Source organism: Azolla caroliniana, unplaced genomic scaffold, assembly GCF_043228905.1.
Source record: "Azolla caroliniana isolate FFs.n. ecotype wild unplaced genomic scaffold, voAzoCaro1.0.p SCAF_4, whole genome shotgun sequence".
NCBI lineage: Eukaryota > Viridiplantae > Streptophyta > Polypodiopsida > Salviniales > Salviniaceae > Azolla > Azolla caroliniana.
The window spans coordinates 4614348-4631314 of record NW_028230439.1 but is presented as its reverse complement, the minus strand read 5'-3'; the positions used below and the strand labels follow the sequence as shown (position 1 = coordinate 4631314).

The 16967-nt window shown below is 37.5% G+C and overlaps 2 protein-coding genes across 3 annotated transcripts; one reads left to right on the top strand and one right to left on the bottom strand.

Moving 5' to 3' along the window:
• Window positions 1–8238: 8238 nt before the first annotated feature.
• LOC147864917 (Nuclear transport factor 2 (NTF2) family protein) lies at window positions 8239–9965 on the bottom strand. Of its 2 annotated transcripts, XM_087317575.1 has the most exons (5): window positions 9535–9965; window positions 8840–8994; window positions 8674–8740; window positions 8517–8568; window positions 8239–8446 (listed from the first exon to the last, which is right to left on the bottom strand). In XM_087317575.1, exons 1-5 carry the CDS (start codon window positions 9962–9964, stop codon window positions 8365–8367), a joined length of 786 nt encoding a protein of 261 aa, XP_087173701.1. In that variant the 5' UTR covers window position 9965; the 3' UTR covers window positions 8239–8364. The 2 variants fall into 2 exon arrangements, with proteins under 2 accessions (XP_087173701.1, XP_087173702.1); XM_087317576.1 differs by lacking the exon at window positions 8674–8740.
• A 5387-nt stretch (window positions 9966–15352) lies between these two features.
• On the top strand, window positions 15353–16683 carry LOC147864916 (uncharacterized). The gene has a single exon (XM_087317574.1). The coding sequence runs from the start codon at window positions 15526–15528 to the stop codon at window positions 16027–16029; it is 504 nt and encodes a 167-aa protein (XP_087173700.1). The 5' UTR covers window positions 15353–15525; the 3' UTR covers window positions 16030–16683.
• Window positions 16684–16967: the final 284 nt, after the last annotated feature.

Below are 16967 nucleotides of genomic sequence, written 5' to 3'. Positions count from 1 at the left end.
CCTTTCAAGGGATTCAACACCAGTCATTGACACATCAATCTAGTATTCTTAATCCATTCAATCTTTGTCTTTGTCTTCATGCTCTCATGTTCTTCATTTCATATAGTAGCCTCATTACTCATAGTCTCATCATCCGTGTTTTGTCTTAGTCCGCGCTTGGTGTGTTTGTGGTAGTTTGAATCCCCTCCAATTGGAAGCACCACTCGTCTTCGTCTTCGCCTTTGCTTCTAGAGTTACCATCATCACCGTCCTTGCTTTCGGAGTTACCGTCATCAACATCCTTTTCTTCGACGCCATCATTTTCAACACCTCTTCGCCCAACCATAGTCATCATCAACACTACTTGTCATCATATTTAGGTATCATTTTGCATCACGGTTTTGGTGAGGACTACTTTTGATTGCTCACCTTCCCAATTCCGGTGGGGGTCACAACTGCTCACTTTCTTGGTGGGGATCGGATCATTGCTCGCTTGCACTACATTTTCGTTATAGTTCAAGTCTCGCACCACTTTTTGTTGGCGAGGACCGATTTCGATCTCTCACCTTCTAGTTTCGGTGGTGGTCACAACCGCTCACTTTCCTGGTGGGGATCTCGTGGGTTTCTCGCTAGCGTTACCGTTTGTGTTGTGTCTTGGGTCAACCTTGACTATTTACCCTCTCATAATAGAAGAAGTTGAGTTGACTGCTTCACTTGCACTCCTCGCCTATTGTTGTTCTAGTTCTCGGTGAGGGCCACATGGTCGTTCATGCCCGTTCATGTTCCAGTTCTTAGTGAGGGCCGCATGGTCGCTCACACCCATTCGTGTTCCACTTCTTGGTGAGGGCCGCAAGGTCGCTCACGTCCGTTCGTGTTTTCAATGAGGACCGCACATGGTCATTCACGTTCTAGTTCCCAATGAGGGCCACACATGGTCGCTCACATCCATTTGTGTTCCAGTTCTCGGTGAGGGCCGCATGGTCGCTCACGCCCGTTCGTGTTCAGTTCTTGGTGAGGACCGCATGGTCTCTCATGTCTGTTCATGTTCCAGTTCTCGGTGAGGGTCGCATGATCGTTCATGCCTACCGTTGTTCATGTTCCAGTTCCCAATGAGGACAACACATGGTCGCTCACGCCCGTTGGTGTTCGTGTTCCAACCCTCGGCGAGGACCGACATGGTCTCTCATGCCCGTTGGTATTCGTGTTCCCTATGAGGACCGCACATGGTCGCTCACTCCAGCTATTGTTCGTGTTCCAGATCCCGGTGAGGACCGACATGGTCGCTCATGCCCGTTGTTGTTCGTGTTCCAACCCTCGGCGAGGACTGACATGGTCTCTCATGCCCGTTGGTGTTCGTGTTCCCTGTGAGGATTGCACATGGTCGCTCACTCCAGCTATTGTTCGTGTTTCAGATCCTGACGAGGACTAACATGGTTGCTCATGCATGCTGCTATTCATGTTCCAGCTCCTGATGAGGACCACACATGGTCGCTCACGCCCGTTGGTGTTCGTGTTCCAACACTCGACGAGGACCGACATGGTCTCTCATGCCTGTTCGTGTTTGTATTCTCCATGAGGATTGCACATGGTCATTCACGCTGATTGGTATTCATGTTCCAGTTCCCGATGAGGACTGCACATGGTCGGTCACGCCCGTTCATGTTCCAGTTTTAGTTCTCGGTGTGGACCGCATGGTCGCCCACGTCCATTTGTGTTCGTGTTCTTGATGAGGGCTGCAGATGGTCGCTCACACTCGTGGGTGTTCCAATTCCTGGTGAGGGCCGCAGAAGGTTTGCTCATGCCCGTTGGTATTCGTGTTCTAGTTCCAGTTCTCGGTGAGGACCGCACATGATCACTCACGCCTGTTTGTGTTCCAGTTCCAGTTCCCGATGAAGATTAGACATGGTCTTTCACACCCGTTCGTGTTCTAGTTCCAATTCCCGGTGAGGACCACACATGGTCACTCGCGTATGTTGGTGTTCGTGTTTCTAGTGAGGACAACACATGGTTTCTCACACCCACCACTTCCCATTCACCCCCTAAACCGTGGTTTCGAAAAGGCGGCCGTAAAGGGGAGGATAATGTCACAAACATGACAACGGTTATGTCAAGATTTGAACTCTTGACCTCTTGCATTATAGTCAAGTGTTATATTGTAACCAACATATCCAATGACATAGTTGTATTATGTATATGTTCATAGATTATCTATTTATGTTCTAGGAGTATTTAGAAAATTCTAGAACTAAAAGGGTCTAGAGGGTTCTAGAATATTCTCCAAAATATTCTCAATAATATTCTAATGTACTTCAACTCATAGTATAAATACTTGTAACCTCCTTGGTCCCTTTGGGATTCAACACCAGTCATTGACACATCAATCCAATATTCTTGAATCATTCCATCTTGTCTCATTCTACGTCTTTGTATTCATGCTCTCATGTTCTTCATTTCATATTGGTCGTAGCCTCGTCACTCATAGTCGCATCCGTGTTTCGTCTTAGTCTGCGCTTGGTGTGTTTGTGACAGAATCTATATGAGGTATCCATTGTCAACAAGATGATGTATTATGGTTCTCTTTCACATATGCATCTTGATTGAAGATGTATGCATAGATATTAAGAAATTAGCCTCTTGAAAGACAAGTGATCGTCAATGTATAAAGACCAAAATGATCAAATGGAAGGGAAAAGAGGCACATGCTAGGGTAAGTGATTGTTTAATCATGCATTGCTACATTGCATGTTCTAAGACTTTGATTAAGCCTTCACAAAGGTAGAGATATAAATAAGGGAAATAATTAATGAACCATCATGGTTAGATCATTAATGACAAAATTGTTTGGATGTATAATTGAATCAAAGGGAAGTCTATGGGTTGCAAAAAAATGGTAAGAGAACTTATGGACATGCTAGCATTAGAAAACACCATAGCACCATTGATCGCCTTGTTACCTTTCAAGTATTAATGAAAAAAGTTATTTGAGATGTAAGGGTTTATATTGTTTCTTTGTAGGTCGCAAAAAACTTTTGATATGATACCTCATGAGGATCTTTTGAGGTGCATGGAGGAACTCCGGTGCCAAGTGAATGCGAGCAATTGCTTGAATCTATGAGAATTTTATATGTTGGGTGTATATGGGTGATGAAATTTTAGATTTTTTCAATAGCACTATTGGTGTTAACCAAGGATGCACACTCTCACCAACTTGATTTGATCCATGCATTAATAAATTACATTAAATGATTGCCAAATTTGTCAAGGAAGAAGAATTGTCATTGGGAATGTAGTCATGATGCTTTTGTTGTATGCAAATGATGTGGTACTTTTTACAAATACTTTGGGGGATGCACTAAAGCTTATTTATGAGGCATTGGAAGAGTTTTGTGTGTATATAGAGTTGAGTTCAATAGGTCTAAAACAAAGGAGATGCTTATGACGAGCCAAAATAAGGACAATTTGTACATTATGTACAATAATGAGAGACTTGAACCGTGGAAAACTTTCAATAAATTGGCCTTGACATTCCTTCAAATCATAGATGGAATGAATGTGCTACTTGATGTCTAGAAACGAGAAAGAGAACATATTATGCTTTTGAGAACACATGCAATCATGGGAAATTTAAGTGTCGAGTCCCCAAGAAATATATTTTCCACACTTTGGTGACACAGGTGCTTCTCTATGGGGTGGAAGTATGGATTGTAGCATCCCTAACTTCACTTGGAAAGAGTTTGAACATGACCAAAAGCAAATTTTTAAGTAACATGGAGGTTAAGCAAAGATGTCCATTATCACCTGCACTGTTTGGTTTATGCAATGATAAATTAGATGAGGTGGTGAATAGGGTTGCACAAGAAGAAGGATTAGATGGCCCAAAGCTTATGCAACAAGTTATCTTATTACTTCTATATGCAAATGACATGGTTATCGTTTCATATGATGTTGATATTATGCAATGTTTACTTGGAGCATTAGAAGCATTTTGCCAAAGTAGTGGACTAATTGTAAATGTGGATAAAACAAAAATGATGGTAGTGCAAACCATCCAGCCTCACCGATACCCTGTGCTTACATATAAGAGAGAACATGTACAATTTGTATAAAGCTTTAAGTATCTTGGTATCGATGTACTTGCCACAAATAAATGGAGTGTATGCTTTGAGTCTAGACTTCAAGCCTTTTGGAAAAGTTATTATATGTTTGAAAATAAATGCAACCAGACTGGTAATCATGGATGGGAAGTGAAACTAATGTTCTTTAATGCCATGGTAACACAAGTTTTGCTTTATAGAGTAGAAGTGTAGGGAAGAACTATCTCTCTTAATGCATGGAATGATATTGAGAAGATTCAAAAGATGATTTTAAGGAGAAAATTGGATGTTAAAGTTATGTTCTTGGAATTAGGTGTTCAACTTACAAAGATATTGGCACTACAAAGAATATATAGATACATTACAGAAGTCAAGAATATGCCAAATCGTAGATTATTACATCTTGCTTGGAATGTTGGATGTAAACTACAAAAGAATCACAAGAGGAAATTTGTCTCATTTAGTTGGGTAGTTGACATAAAAAAATGGTTCAAACGATGGGATGTGGAAGATCTCTTAGAGCTTTCAAGTGATGCTATGAAATATGTAGTTATTGAGGAAAGATTAATGTAATCACTAAGGAAGAAATGGAAAGATGCTAAAGGACAAAATTAGAATATTACATAGCAAACATCAATCTTGAATGTTGGGTTCTAAATAAGGAAAGAAGACCTATTGATCGTATTCAACCATACCTCATTACTAACATGAGTATTAACTCTTGTAAAGCCCTAACACTCCTTTGCACTTAATCACATAACATAGGTATTGAAGTTTCATTATTACATCAAAATCAATCAAATGCAAAGGCATGTAAGGTATGCAATGAAGGGCTAGTAAAGGATGAGTATCACTTACTTTTTACATGCCTTTGCGTATAATGCAATTCATGAAAGCTATGATGATATATTAAGAGGGGGCGATGACTTGAGTGTCATACTAAGAGAAAAGATAGAAGGTTGAGCTCATATGTGTATGCCTTATATGTACACATCAAGACTTGGTGATTTGAAGTATGAATATCCCTTCTTAGGAAGGAGGCACACATCAAGAAAACTTTTGTACTTAGGTCCCATGGGTCAATATTGGTCTCTCTATGGACGCTATAATATATATATATATATATATATATATATATATATATCCAGCTATCATCACTTGAACGAATTTAAGCTTGATTATAAGCACCTCAATGATCAACTTTGTAAAGTATTTGCCTCCACTTAAGCGCTTCAATAGAGTTGAGATTTGCCTCCAAACTATGACCTAGTTTAAGCCTCGACATGACATATCTATGACTAAGCAAAGTGAGCCATCTTATTCTTAACAAAGAAGATTAGGGTACCATGAAGAGGTTTCGAATGTCGAATGAAGTCATGGGCCAATTCCCATTAATATAGTCTCAAACAACATTGATCTTGAATTGCACTAAATTATAAATTGATCTCCATGAAGAATCTTTCCCAGGTTGAAGATTGATAGGACAATTGTAACTTGCTAGGTTGATATTTTTGGAGCATACTAGCCTTCTCTTTATTGAAAATAGCTTTGAATTCTTGATACTTGCTTGGAAGTAAGATATATAACCTTTGTGGAGTCAAGGTTGACATTTTTATTATAACAAACATAAACATTTCTTCTTTCTATACCTCTTTGTCTAACGTTTATAGATAAATTGTTGAGATCTCATGATACAATAGACTTAAGTTTGAAGCAATCGGGGATTCAAATATGTGTTATTTCTAAAAATTTAGGATAGCTCCTTTTCTCTAATCAATCAAATTGTGAAGCTCAAACCAAGGTAGACCGAGAGGACAAGTGGATTCTTAGGCTATGGGTTATATTTAATAAAATCACAGATGCTAGGTCGCCAAGAACTACACGAACTGGCTTAGACTCTTCAATTATCTCTCTAGAAACAATAGGTTGACCATCTATGACTATGACAAATGTTGTACAATGTAGCGTTCACAAAGCTTGTTGTCGCAAAGTTACTAGTACCACTTCAAGTTGGTGGACCCTATTAATTAATTCCTCATGTTGTTGAGCTTTCTCAACATTCATTTGTTGTAAATCCTTGAGAAGCCTTCAATTCTCTTGTTCCAGGGCTCTATGACCTTGGTTGTTAAGCGTTCTAAATAAGTGAGCATGCACATGTATGCTTGTTCTACCATGGTTATAAGACGGTAGGGTGAGAAGTTCATCAGAAAAAAAAAGAATCAAGAAGGGTTTATTCCATTTCAAACTATTAACTTAATAACCAATAACAAGATTGAACCGAAGAAGAGAATGCGAGGTGAGAAATGAGAGAGAAATAAGAGGAGATTGACAATGTATTAATAATAAGAACAAGAGATACAAGAACATGTTGAAGACTAGCGTTGAGCTAGAATAGGCCATTAATACTTGATTGCGCGAGGGTAGATCATTGATATTTACTAAAGTGAATGGTATGTTCACTAATGTTAGAAAGGAACTAATGTGATTGGATAGAAGGAATGATAGGTGCATGCACTATAATCATCTTGACAACCAATGAATGGATGGTCTATTCGAGGGACCTAGGAAGAGGTATAAATATGAGCCCTCGCTACCCTCAAAGAACTTTATGTAGGAAGGCTAATGTCTTGGCTAATGTCTTGAGACACTGGCGGTGTGGGCAAGGCTTTGTTCGAAACAATCATGTTACCTATTCCAAGGTACTAGTCATCCTAACATCCGTCAGTATGGTACGTTAGTGGTAGGATGACTATGTCTTGATCATAGCTCAGGGGTGGTAAGGAGGAATGAGTTCTTTTGTCCAATCTATTCACCTCTCTTTTACTTTAATTTGGTCTATTGATTAGTAAAAGACTCTTAACACTTACATAACATAGTTTGGACATATGCATGCTCTCCACCACACAAGAATCCATGGTTGCCACTTGAATTCATGCGAACAAGCCACTTGGAGATCATACATTGGCTTCTACAAGGTGGTGACATTTTATAATATTATATATATAGGAAGTTACAAATTTATTATGTATAATAATATGATATATCATAATCGTTAAGATTATAAATTTCGAATATCATGCGTTTGGAATTTTGATATATGTGCATAACAACACATGCATCTACTACTTGTGTGATCACACATCACATGTTGGATGGTTGAGCCACACATTTGCATGCAACATTTATGGTATCACATGCACGCATATGCTTTCTATTGAGTTTGAGGAAATTGTCCTTTTTTAAAGTAAGTTTTTTGCATGCTTGTACACACTTTAGCCTGTGTTTTGACTATATCTAAAGCAATAAATACTTGTTGTTATTGGCATTCCTTATCAAGCCATCCTTTCTTGAGCTATGGTTATGGCCTCCTTCCGAAGGCATGCATTTAACCAAAAAGCATTTCTTTGTCCACAAATAATTGGCTTCTTGAAAGTGTCAAGTTTGTATTCTATTATTGCACCATTATGGATTTTTTCCACACAATAAGTTTCAGAATGAGATACGATCTGAGACCTATTTGATGCATTATTAGAGGTGATTATGCATCATTTAAATAGATTGACTTAGTATTGTAATCAATAATCTCACATTGGATTGAACATTTTTGTGTGTAGCATTACTACCATAGGGTATATATAAACCATGAATAATGAGTTTGGTTTACTCCATTCTAATATATCCTCTTTCTAAAGTCGAAAAATAAAGTTATCTCCAAATGATTGTCCATAACTATAATGCCACCGAGTTCATCACATAGTCAATCATAGATAGAAAAAGAGAAAGTTAGATTTATAATCTATTACTTGCTTGGATTTGTTAAAATGGCATTACATATACATCTATGAGAATGTTTATTAGGCTTCTTATTCCCAATTCCCAAGAATGGATATCAGGAAGTTGCATGTACCAATTACTGGCATCAACAATACCTTTTGAAGGCTGTTCTTATTATGTCGCTTTTGTTCCTTCCATTAACTTGACATTGGCTAAAAATGATGGTGATTATAAACTCTTGACACTTCATTGTGTTAAAGATATACTCAAAATGGGCTGAGTAGAGAAATAATCATACATTGATTGAAAGTTTTTGGCTGGCAAGTTTTTAATTGGATGCTACGGTGCGAGAAGTATGAGCCAACTATAATCTTCACAGAAACATCAGATAACTCCTCTACAAAGATGTTCATGTGAAATAAAAGTGTGACATACAAATTATATACATAGAAATATAATGTGTACAAAAGAGATAAACTTTGAGCTTCAACCTTAATAAGAGATGCCCATGTTCTGGCTACATCAGCTTGAATCTAGGATTAGGCTTAAAGACCTGACCCAACAAAACCATCTTCGGCACATCCCAATTCTCCGCATGCCTATACATCAACAACAATTCAAAATCTCAAAAACAATGCAGGTAAAGTGTGTATATATACCTTTTCTTACCTGCATATTCTACCAGAGTCTTGATCAAAATAGTATTCGGTGAAGCCGGTGGCTGCAATAATGAGAATTCAATATTCTTGTTTCTGTTAGAAGTGTTTTACATGCATATTTTTCTTTATCGATACACTTCTACACATTTGAAAATTTCGTGTCTTACAAGACAGGATAGGCCTCCATGGAAACTTCAACACACAACTGAACCTCCAGTAAGCGATAAACTTATCCTGTGTAGAAAATCAAGTTCTTTTCATTGAGATGAAGTCATTGACCTACTGCACTTAGTTACTAGAGAAAGGGAAGGATCAATACTAAATAGGACTCACATTTAGTTCTTCCCATTTGACAAGTTTTACATCTGACTTCTCTAACAAAGCTCCGAAGTTGCTACAGTTGTTCTTGAAACGCTTTAGACTTTTAAAGGAACCCGCTGGATCTGCAAACTCACAATCTTCTTCATAAACTCCGCCCGACACATTTCCTATGAAGGACGAGCAAATGGAACTTCAGTCATACTTTGATCTTGATTTGTGCATCATAATGGAAGTGTTTCCCATTTCTCAAAATCGTAGAGCATAAAGGTGACATTGACCTTGCCTTTTAAGATTCTTGGGTGAGCAACAATACATGAAACACATTAAGAGTCAAAGACATAATTACTTCAGTTGAATAAATATACAAATATATAAACCCGAAACTCACAACTACAAAATGAAGATCATTATGAACAAATTCATTGCACAAACTTAACAATGACAGACTATCAAAAAAGTTACACAAAGTTTGGAAATTGTTTCTTTACTATAATCGGCAAAGTTCCCTTTTGATGTATTGAGCTAACAAGGAACTTATGTCAGAAAAACCACAAATGGTTAAGGAATTTATCACACAACTTTTATGATTTTGGTTGGACCCCAACTCCCTCGACAACCATTTCTAATAGGCAAGCTCAAACATATCGACCATAACATACTAAACATTAGCAGACCAAAACTATTCACAGACAGAAAACAAAACCAACCTGTGACAAAGTAGCCTTTCTCATAGTCATCTTTGATTGCCTGAACAACGAAATCGCGGGCGAGAGGCCCTTGGAAAGAATCAGAAGCATCAGAAGCATCAGAGAGAGTTACGGCAGGATTCTTGGGGCTGAAAGCAGAGACGATGTTCCCTAGAGCCTCTGCTCCATACCATGCTGCTCGGAGAATAATGTTTCCTCTCTCATCATCACCGTCATTGACGGCAGAAGTCCCAGAAGTTGAAGTCGATGTAGATCTACTGATCCTGCTCTGAGGTTTCTCTGCGCAACATACGATCACGGGGCTCCGCGAGGATTTGCGGGTTAGATTCACGTTGCGTCGTGAGGAAACAGGAGACTGAATGGAAAGATTGGCGTTACGAAACCCTAACCCTATCGGCACAGGGGAGCTCTGTGCCATCGCCATCGCCATGGCCATAAAAATACATATATATATATATATCTTCGACACACTCTGCCTCCTCCTGCATATTGGCATTTTATTCCATGGACACGTGGCGTACGCTCCATGGCTGGGGCCGTGACACGTGTTAAGTGGGACATAGGCCCGCCTTGGACCCGACATTGTCTATTCCGGCGCTCGGACCTACATGCTGATGTGGCATAAACGTATTGGTCGGAAGGAGCCGCCCGGGCTGGGTAGCAGTTTCTCGGGCCTATTCCCATGTTGTTTTCATTCGCGTGGCACCATCGACCAATGGTCACCTAAGCGGATTGCAAGGGCAAATTTGGGGTGTGAGTGACTCTTGGTCAGAAGAATGCCACACTTCTTCTCTTCTCGACTAGGTCCATGCACTACCAATGTCCACCGGTTATTGTCTAGGCCAGATCACACACATAAACTTGCCGCCAAAGATTAACAACTACCAAAAGATGATGAACAAAGTGGCTCCCGAAGGCACTGGTAGTCGGCTTCGGAGAGATCTCGAATGACCACAACCACATCAAGCCACCAAATTTCTATACTTGTCGGGCTCCCTAGCTTTTGGGTTTAGTCTTTTCTCTTCCCACTTCCGAAATGGTTACGATTATCCAGTGTAAATTAACGTGGTGGCACTAATATGAATCCAATTTATGTGGCACTAAAATCATTGCCTGTGAGAAACAAGTATGGTTGGGGGTTAGTTTTCTTGTTGTCTTTGCCAGTGGAGGAAATCCGTAGATGGAAGCAAAATATATGACAGACAAGTACTAACCAATTTTGCGTAGTTTTTTTTTTGTGGACAAGGAATATGTGTCTAGATACAACGAGTTTCTTGCAATCAATGATATTGTTTGCTTCCTTGCTTGCCTGCTCATGTTTAGATTTGTGAGACAACTATCCATCCCAATATATTCATGAAAAACATCTTAATCTCCAATAGAAACAATTGTGCATGGGTGACCAAAGACATGTGCATAGTCATGGACAACACATGTTGGTCACCCTCCGATTTCAGCCTTTCAGTGAACTTTCATGTCCTCTTATTATATGATTGGTAGATTAATCATAGTGTTAAACCCTTCCATTGAGGAACGAAATATCAATATTGTAAAGGCATTTAGCTATGAGTAAACTAGTAAAAATGGAAGTGTAAATAATTTCAAGTGAAACCAATTCTTATAGTTATAATGAAAATCAATCTCAACAACATACTCCATAGTGTTCGAACCCACAACATTAATGTCAGAAAATAGCACAAAGTGTACCCATGTTTAAACATTTGAAATTTAGAATTTAACATCATGCCATCTTTTTTATTACACATTTGAATTTTGCAATTTGGATGAAACTAAGGGAATCACTCAAAGACATGTGAATAATGCTTTATTTTTTGGGTCATCATAAAGGTACAAGTAGATTGCGAAGTGATTAAGTAAGTGAAAACGAGTTTCAGTTGGATTAACAAGTGATAAGTGGAGAGTTTATATTAATAGATTATTCGATTAAAGACAAATTAACTTTGTTGGAGTGTTAAAACATAAGTTACATGAGCATTCCTTAAATTTTGACCAATGTTGATGTTAGTCAGCCACTATTTCTACGACTACAAAGAAGACGGCATTATTACAAGCGTGTTTCTGAAATTTTCCCATATTATAAATAAACGTTTGGCATTTAGAAAGCAATAGTTTATAGGATTGCTTAAAAGTATTTTATACGACGTAAAAAGACAATAGTTTCACATATTGTTTTGAGTAGTGAGCATGGTTTGAAATTGAAACAATGAAGAGTTTTTATGGCAAATACACCATATAGTCATAAAGAACATGTTTCTATAACGTACAAAATATCAAGCAAATTGCTTGATACATGAATCGTCAAAACATTGAGAAGTAAACAATTTATAAATTTGAAGTTTAGGATTGTAATAATGTAAGATCAAACATTGGCGCAGGATAAAATATTGTCATGCTTTAGTACATAATTAATTTCTTGTTTTTATAGCTAGCAAGACGATGCGTGCATAACAAATTTACAACATCGAAAACTCTACTTTTCTTATTACTTTTCTTATTACTTTTCTAGTTTTGTATGCTATATTAGATAATCATTAATGTGAATAAAAGATAATCGTAATGAGAATCAATGCATATCTATTTAAACATAAGACAACCCCATTCATAGATAGTGCATCTATACATTGTACATCTAGTTTAACACAAGATGAAATTGAAGTTTTGGGAGGCAACATCTCATGCAACAAAATAGAGGAACTACATACATATATGCATTACGAGCACAAATTCCCAAGTGTCATAATGATCCTAAATCGTAAATAAACTCCATGTGAAAACAAATCATAGAAAAATTCTTGCAAATGTATATTCTCAATCTCCCCATGGAAAAATCACAAAAATAAGCCAATGGCACAAATGCATACCAACATCTTCTAGTTTCATGATTTCTTGTCTTATTTCATTGACACAAATGCATACCAACATAGTTCCAAAGGTCTCGTTGGAGATTCATTCCATATATAGCTACCATACCTTAGGTTATCCCAAACATTGAGGATTTTGTTTATTATTGCTATTTTGTGTAGTTCATATTCTCCCTCCCACATCTTTACCAACAAGAAAGTGGTAGAATCCACACAATCCTTTTGTGATGATCAAATACCTTCTATCCTAATTTTTACTAAATATACACAATCCCGGTTTTCTCCTTCTTGCAATATTTGTTTTCCCTAATACCTTGGCATAACAACACACACAAGAAAAGACGAATTGTTATTATTGGCAAATAAGATTCATGCTTGTAACTCATGATAAATGACTTTGAATATTAGGGATTGACCTCTTAGCTAGGATCTCATCAATAATTCTATTACATGAGAAGTAATAACAAAGAAACTGACAAACAATTATGTGGATGATAAAGCAGGAAATCAAACATGTTTCTTTGCAAAATAGTGTATTTGAAGTGGAAAGTCGAGTATAAGGGAAACTAAGGGCTTGGTTTTGCATGGCAATGTATCATTAAAGTTTTGCTCATCAACCATCGCAGTTTGCATGTTAGAAAGACACCTATGCTTGTGTGCAAATGTTATGTTTGACATGTCTAAGAGTTGTAAATGTGGTATTTTGTGTTTCCAAACCCATACTTAGACTTCAAATTTAAAGCTTGAGTATGACTATATTTTCAATGCAATGCTATTGATTTTGAACATTTGTGTCCACCATCAAGTTTGAAGTATAATCATGTCTAATGTAAACCCATATTAGTACCCATATGTCTAATGCATGTGGATGCTCATCTACATATGGCCAACAATGTATTAGTTGCCCACACAATCAGTTCAAGATGATTTGACCTCAATGCAACATTACATAGAATTTAATGTTATTGATGTTGCACCACAATATAGACCTTAATACTATAAACTATTAGTCTAGTGAGATTATATATTGCCGCATCAAATTGTTTTTTACAAGTATTTGCTCTACAACTATCCACTTAATATATTATGTGGACAAATCATTTCATAGTTCCATGGTTCGAGAACCAGAATGTCTACTTTAATAAGAACTATGGTCGATGACTATCTCAAGGATACAATTATTCTCTCTTACAAACAACCAAGGCCAATAGGCACTTTCAATTCTCAACGATTTTTAACTTTTGTTGCCAGAATGATCAATCCCAAGGGTCTGTGAAAATTTGATTTCAAAAGATGATAGAGATTACATTATTTGTGATTGGATGTTGAAAAAGAGAAGTACAATTATTTCAACACACAAGAATAAAACATAGTCAATGTATAGGTAACTAAACCCCTCATGGTTTCAAGAACAAGCAAATGGTTTGTAATATATACACAAAGCGAGGTCTTGGTGGAAAAACATGTTATAAGTTATAGGCGCATGGTGGTTTGGTCTTCCACTTGACCAAAGGGCATCATTATGGAGATGGTCATTAGGCGTATTTCCAATTGGGTTGAATCTTCAAAAGAAAAAGATAGCATTGTTGCATTGTGGCAGATAATTAGAAACAACCTTACACTTACTACAAACCTCTTCGATCACCAAAGCATTTATACAATGAGTTTGTGCATCACGTTTGCTCGAGATTGCATGGCTTGCAACTGTAAGGCCTTTATTCGAGATTGCATGATTTCTGTAACCAATCCCTCAAGAAATATATATTTTATTGTCTACAACCACGGGGCATCCCACTTCAAACATGCATTGTTTACTAATTCAAAGAACTTTTATTGTCCAATGGACACTTTGTACATTTCTCATTGTTGTGTTGTGTGGTTTCACCTCCTATTTAGGTAATACTAGTAAAACAATTCTTATTAAAAGAAAGAGAAGGCAATTGAACGTTATAATAAGGTTTAACATATAGAATGTAGTATACAGAAGAATAAGTGTTTTTAACATCTCCATAGAGGATAGAGGTGGCCTATGAGACAACAACAAGATTAGTCATATAGCTTGGTGGCTTGATTGATTAGCAATAAGATTCTATGATAAGATACATGGTACACCTCATGGCATATTGCAAACTAATCATACACATTTATGATATGTGTGTATGTGTGCATGTGATATGATTACTTTGCAACCAAGGCCACCAACAAGTTCAATGGTCTTTTAAACATTGAAAAACGTGGTTAGTTATGTCATTTATCATTGAACTTGGGTCATAAATCATTATACTTTCATGATTTCAATAATGTTATTCAAAGTGATTAATTTCACAACAAGAATATTTGGTTTGAATAATCCAAAGTGGTCTTTGTATCTTCCTTATAATTGTAAAGATTGCCATTATCTTGTATAGTTATATTTAAGTGGTCATTGTTCCGAAATAAGTTGGAAGTTTGTTATCTAAATACATGGTTGTTCGGATTGAAAATTCGTTATTCCTTGCCATATGATTCAAATGCAATACATGTTGGAAAATCTTGTGCCTAATCTCAAAATATGTGGTGTGATCCTAGTCACAAATAATGTGCATATAAGGTCATCAACTACCCATATGGTTTTCTTTAGTATACTTCCCCAAGAGGGTTTTGTCTTTACCATGATGATGGTTCTCAAGGAATAATTAGAAAAGTTAGTGTGGGAGTAGCCTAACCATATTTTGGGGTCATGATGGCAAATCAAGTCAAGACAATTATGCAAAGGTAGGAGAGAATCCAATGGATCAATGTCACATGGGCAAGAGGATGGTGGATTGATAAAGGGGTGGGACCAAGGATAAGGATAATAATGGCCAAGTAGGAAAGGATGGCGAGAGTAACTTTTCGACATATGGGCGATTGTAGAAAGGGGATGGGGTTATTAGTATAAAAGGCCAAGAGTGTGACATGTAATTACAGAGTGAATGTAGTAGCAAACCAAGAAACCAAGTGAGAGCAAATAATCATCACTTTTAACACAAGAAGAACTTAGAGAAGTTATCATAGGCCTAGTCAGGGTGTGCATATAAGAGTGGGAAAATTGATTGTGTGAGGTTCGTAGTGTCTAAGGTAAGGTCTTATGGCGAGTAACAATCCACGAGTTTTTATGGACATAAGCATAGGTGGAGAGGTTACGAGAAGGATGGAATTTGAGCTTTATATGGACAAAACACCATTGACTGCCACAAATTTTCGACGACTTTGTGAGGGTTATGGGCGGCTTGGCTACAAAAACTCCAAATTCCATCGAATAATACCAGGTTTTATGTGTCATGGTGGAGATTTCATACGTGGGGATGGCACGGGAGGAGAGTCCATCTACGGGCGCCGCTTTGCCGACGAAAGCTTTGCACTTTCACATGATGTTGCTGGTGTCCTATCCATGGCCAACTCTGGTCGTAATAGCAACAATTCACAATTCTTTATTACTATGGCACCTGCACCATGGCTTGATGGACGCCATGTTGTATTTGGTCGCCTCCTTCATGGCTTTGATGTGCTAAAAAGCATGGATTCCATAGGTACCCCCAATGGTAAGCCTAAGAAGGAAGTCCGCATTGTTAATTGTGGCATCATCCAATAATATTCAACCTATGTGTACTTAAGTTTTTAATCAATAACCTATCTCTATCTACAACATGGTTTGTGTGCCAAGACTTTTGCAAATGCATATTCAATACCCTTGTTATAATCTCTCTCACTCTCTCTCAACATATACTGCCTTGGTATCCATGGTTCAAATGCTTATCCCCAACCTTTATCACAATGGTTTTCTCTTTCTTTCCCATTTATAGTCATATCACATATCTCTACCAATCACACTTGTACATCAACTCTCTCTCTCTCTCTCTACCATTGACACTACCTACATTGCTACCTAAATACAAGTGTTCTACACATTACCAAGTAGAAAATTCGCTTCTCTTTGTGTGTATCTCTAAAATGTCAATCATAGGTCTCCATTGACTCTATTATTATCACTTGGCATCTTATCCACATCATTGTCCCTTTTGTTTCATTCTCATTTAGCAATAATGCACCACATGGCAACAATGTATTGTCGTAATTTCTCCACGTACATACATATGCACTCACATCACACTCAAACACATTGACCAATCTCCACTAAGCAAAGTTTCATTTCAAGTTGCATGAATGGTTCTCTCCCCTTACATGCATGTCATGATGGGCAAATGCTTATAATGAAATATCTTCCATTCACTTGTCGGTTTTTCAATTAACGTGCATCTCCTTTTAACTTTACAATCATAGCCAATAATGCTATAGCATCAACAATGTCAAAATAAGTTAAAGATATGCCTTGAGGGAGGGGACTCATATATAGATTGAAAATTAGCTCATTCTCTCCATGTACATGTGCTTATTGGTTGATGCCTTTAATTAAACCATTGGAAACATTTTCATTGTTGATATAATTACATTTGCACATAGTCCCCAAATTGCATTCATACATGTGTGGATGTATTTGTTAGCCTCTAAAGAAATGTTCAAAATTAATAT

Bases quoted from the DNA above. Each gene is read 5' to 3' on its own strand.
- LOC147864917 (XM_087317575.1), bottom strand. From the start codon at position 9,964: ATGGCGATGGCGATGGCACAGAGCTCCCCTGTGCCGATAGGGTTAGGG. The intron at 8,741-8,839 runs GTGAGTCCTATT...TTTTCTACACAG, and splicing joins TCAAATGGGAAGAACTAAAT to GATAAGTTTATCGCTTACTG. The intron at 8,569-8,673 runs GTAAGACACGAA...TCATTATTGCAG, and splicing joins ATGGAGGCCTATCCTGTCTT to CCACCGGCTTCACCGAATAC.
- LOC147864916 (XM_087317574.1), top strand. From the start codon at position 15,526: ATGGCGAGTAACAATCCACGAGTTTTTATGGACATAAGCATAGGTGGA.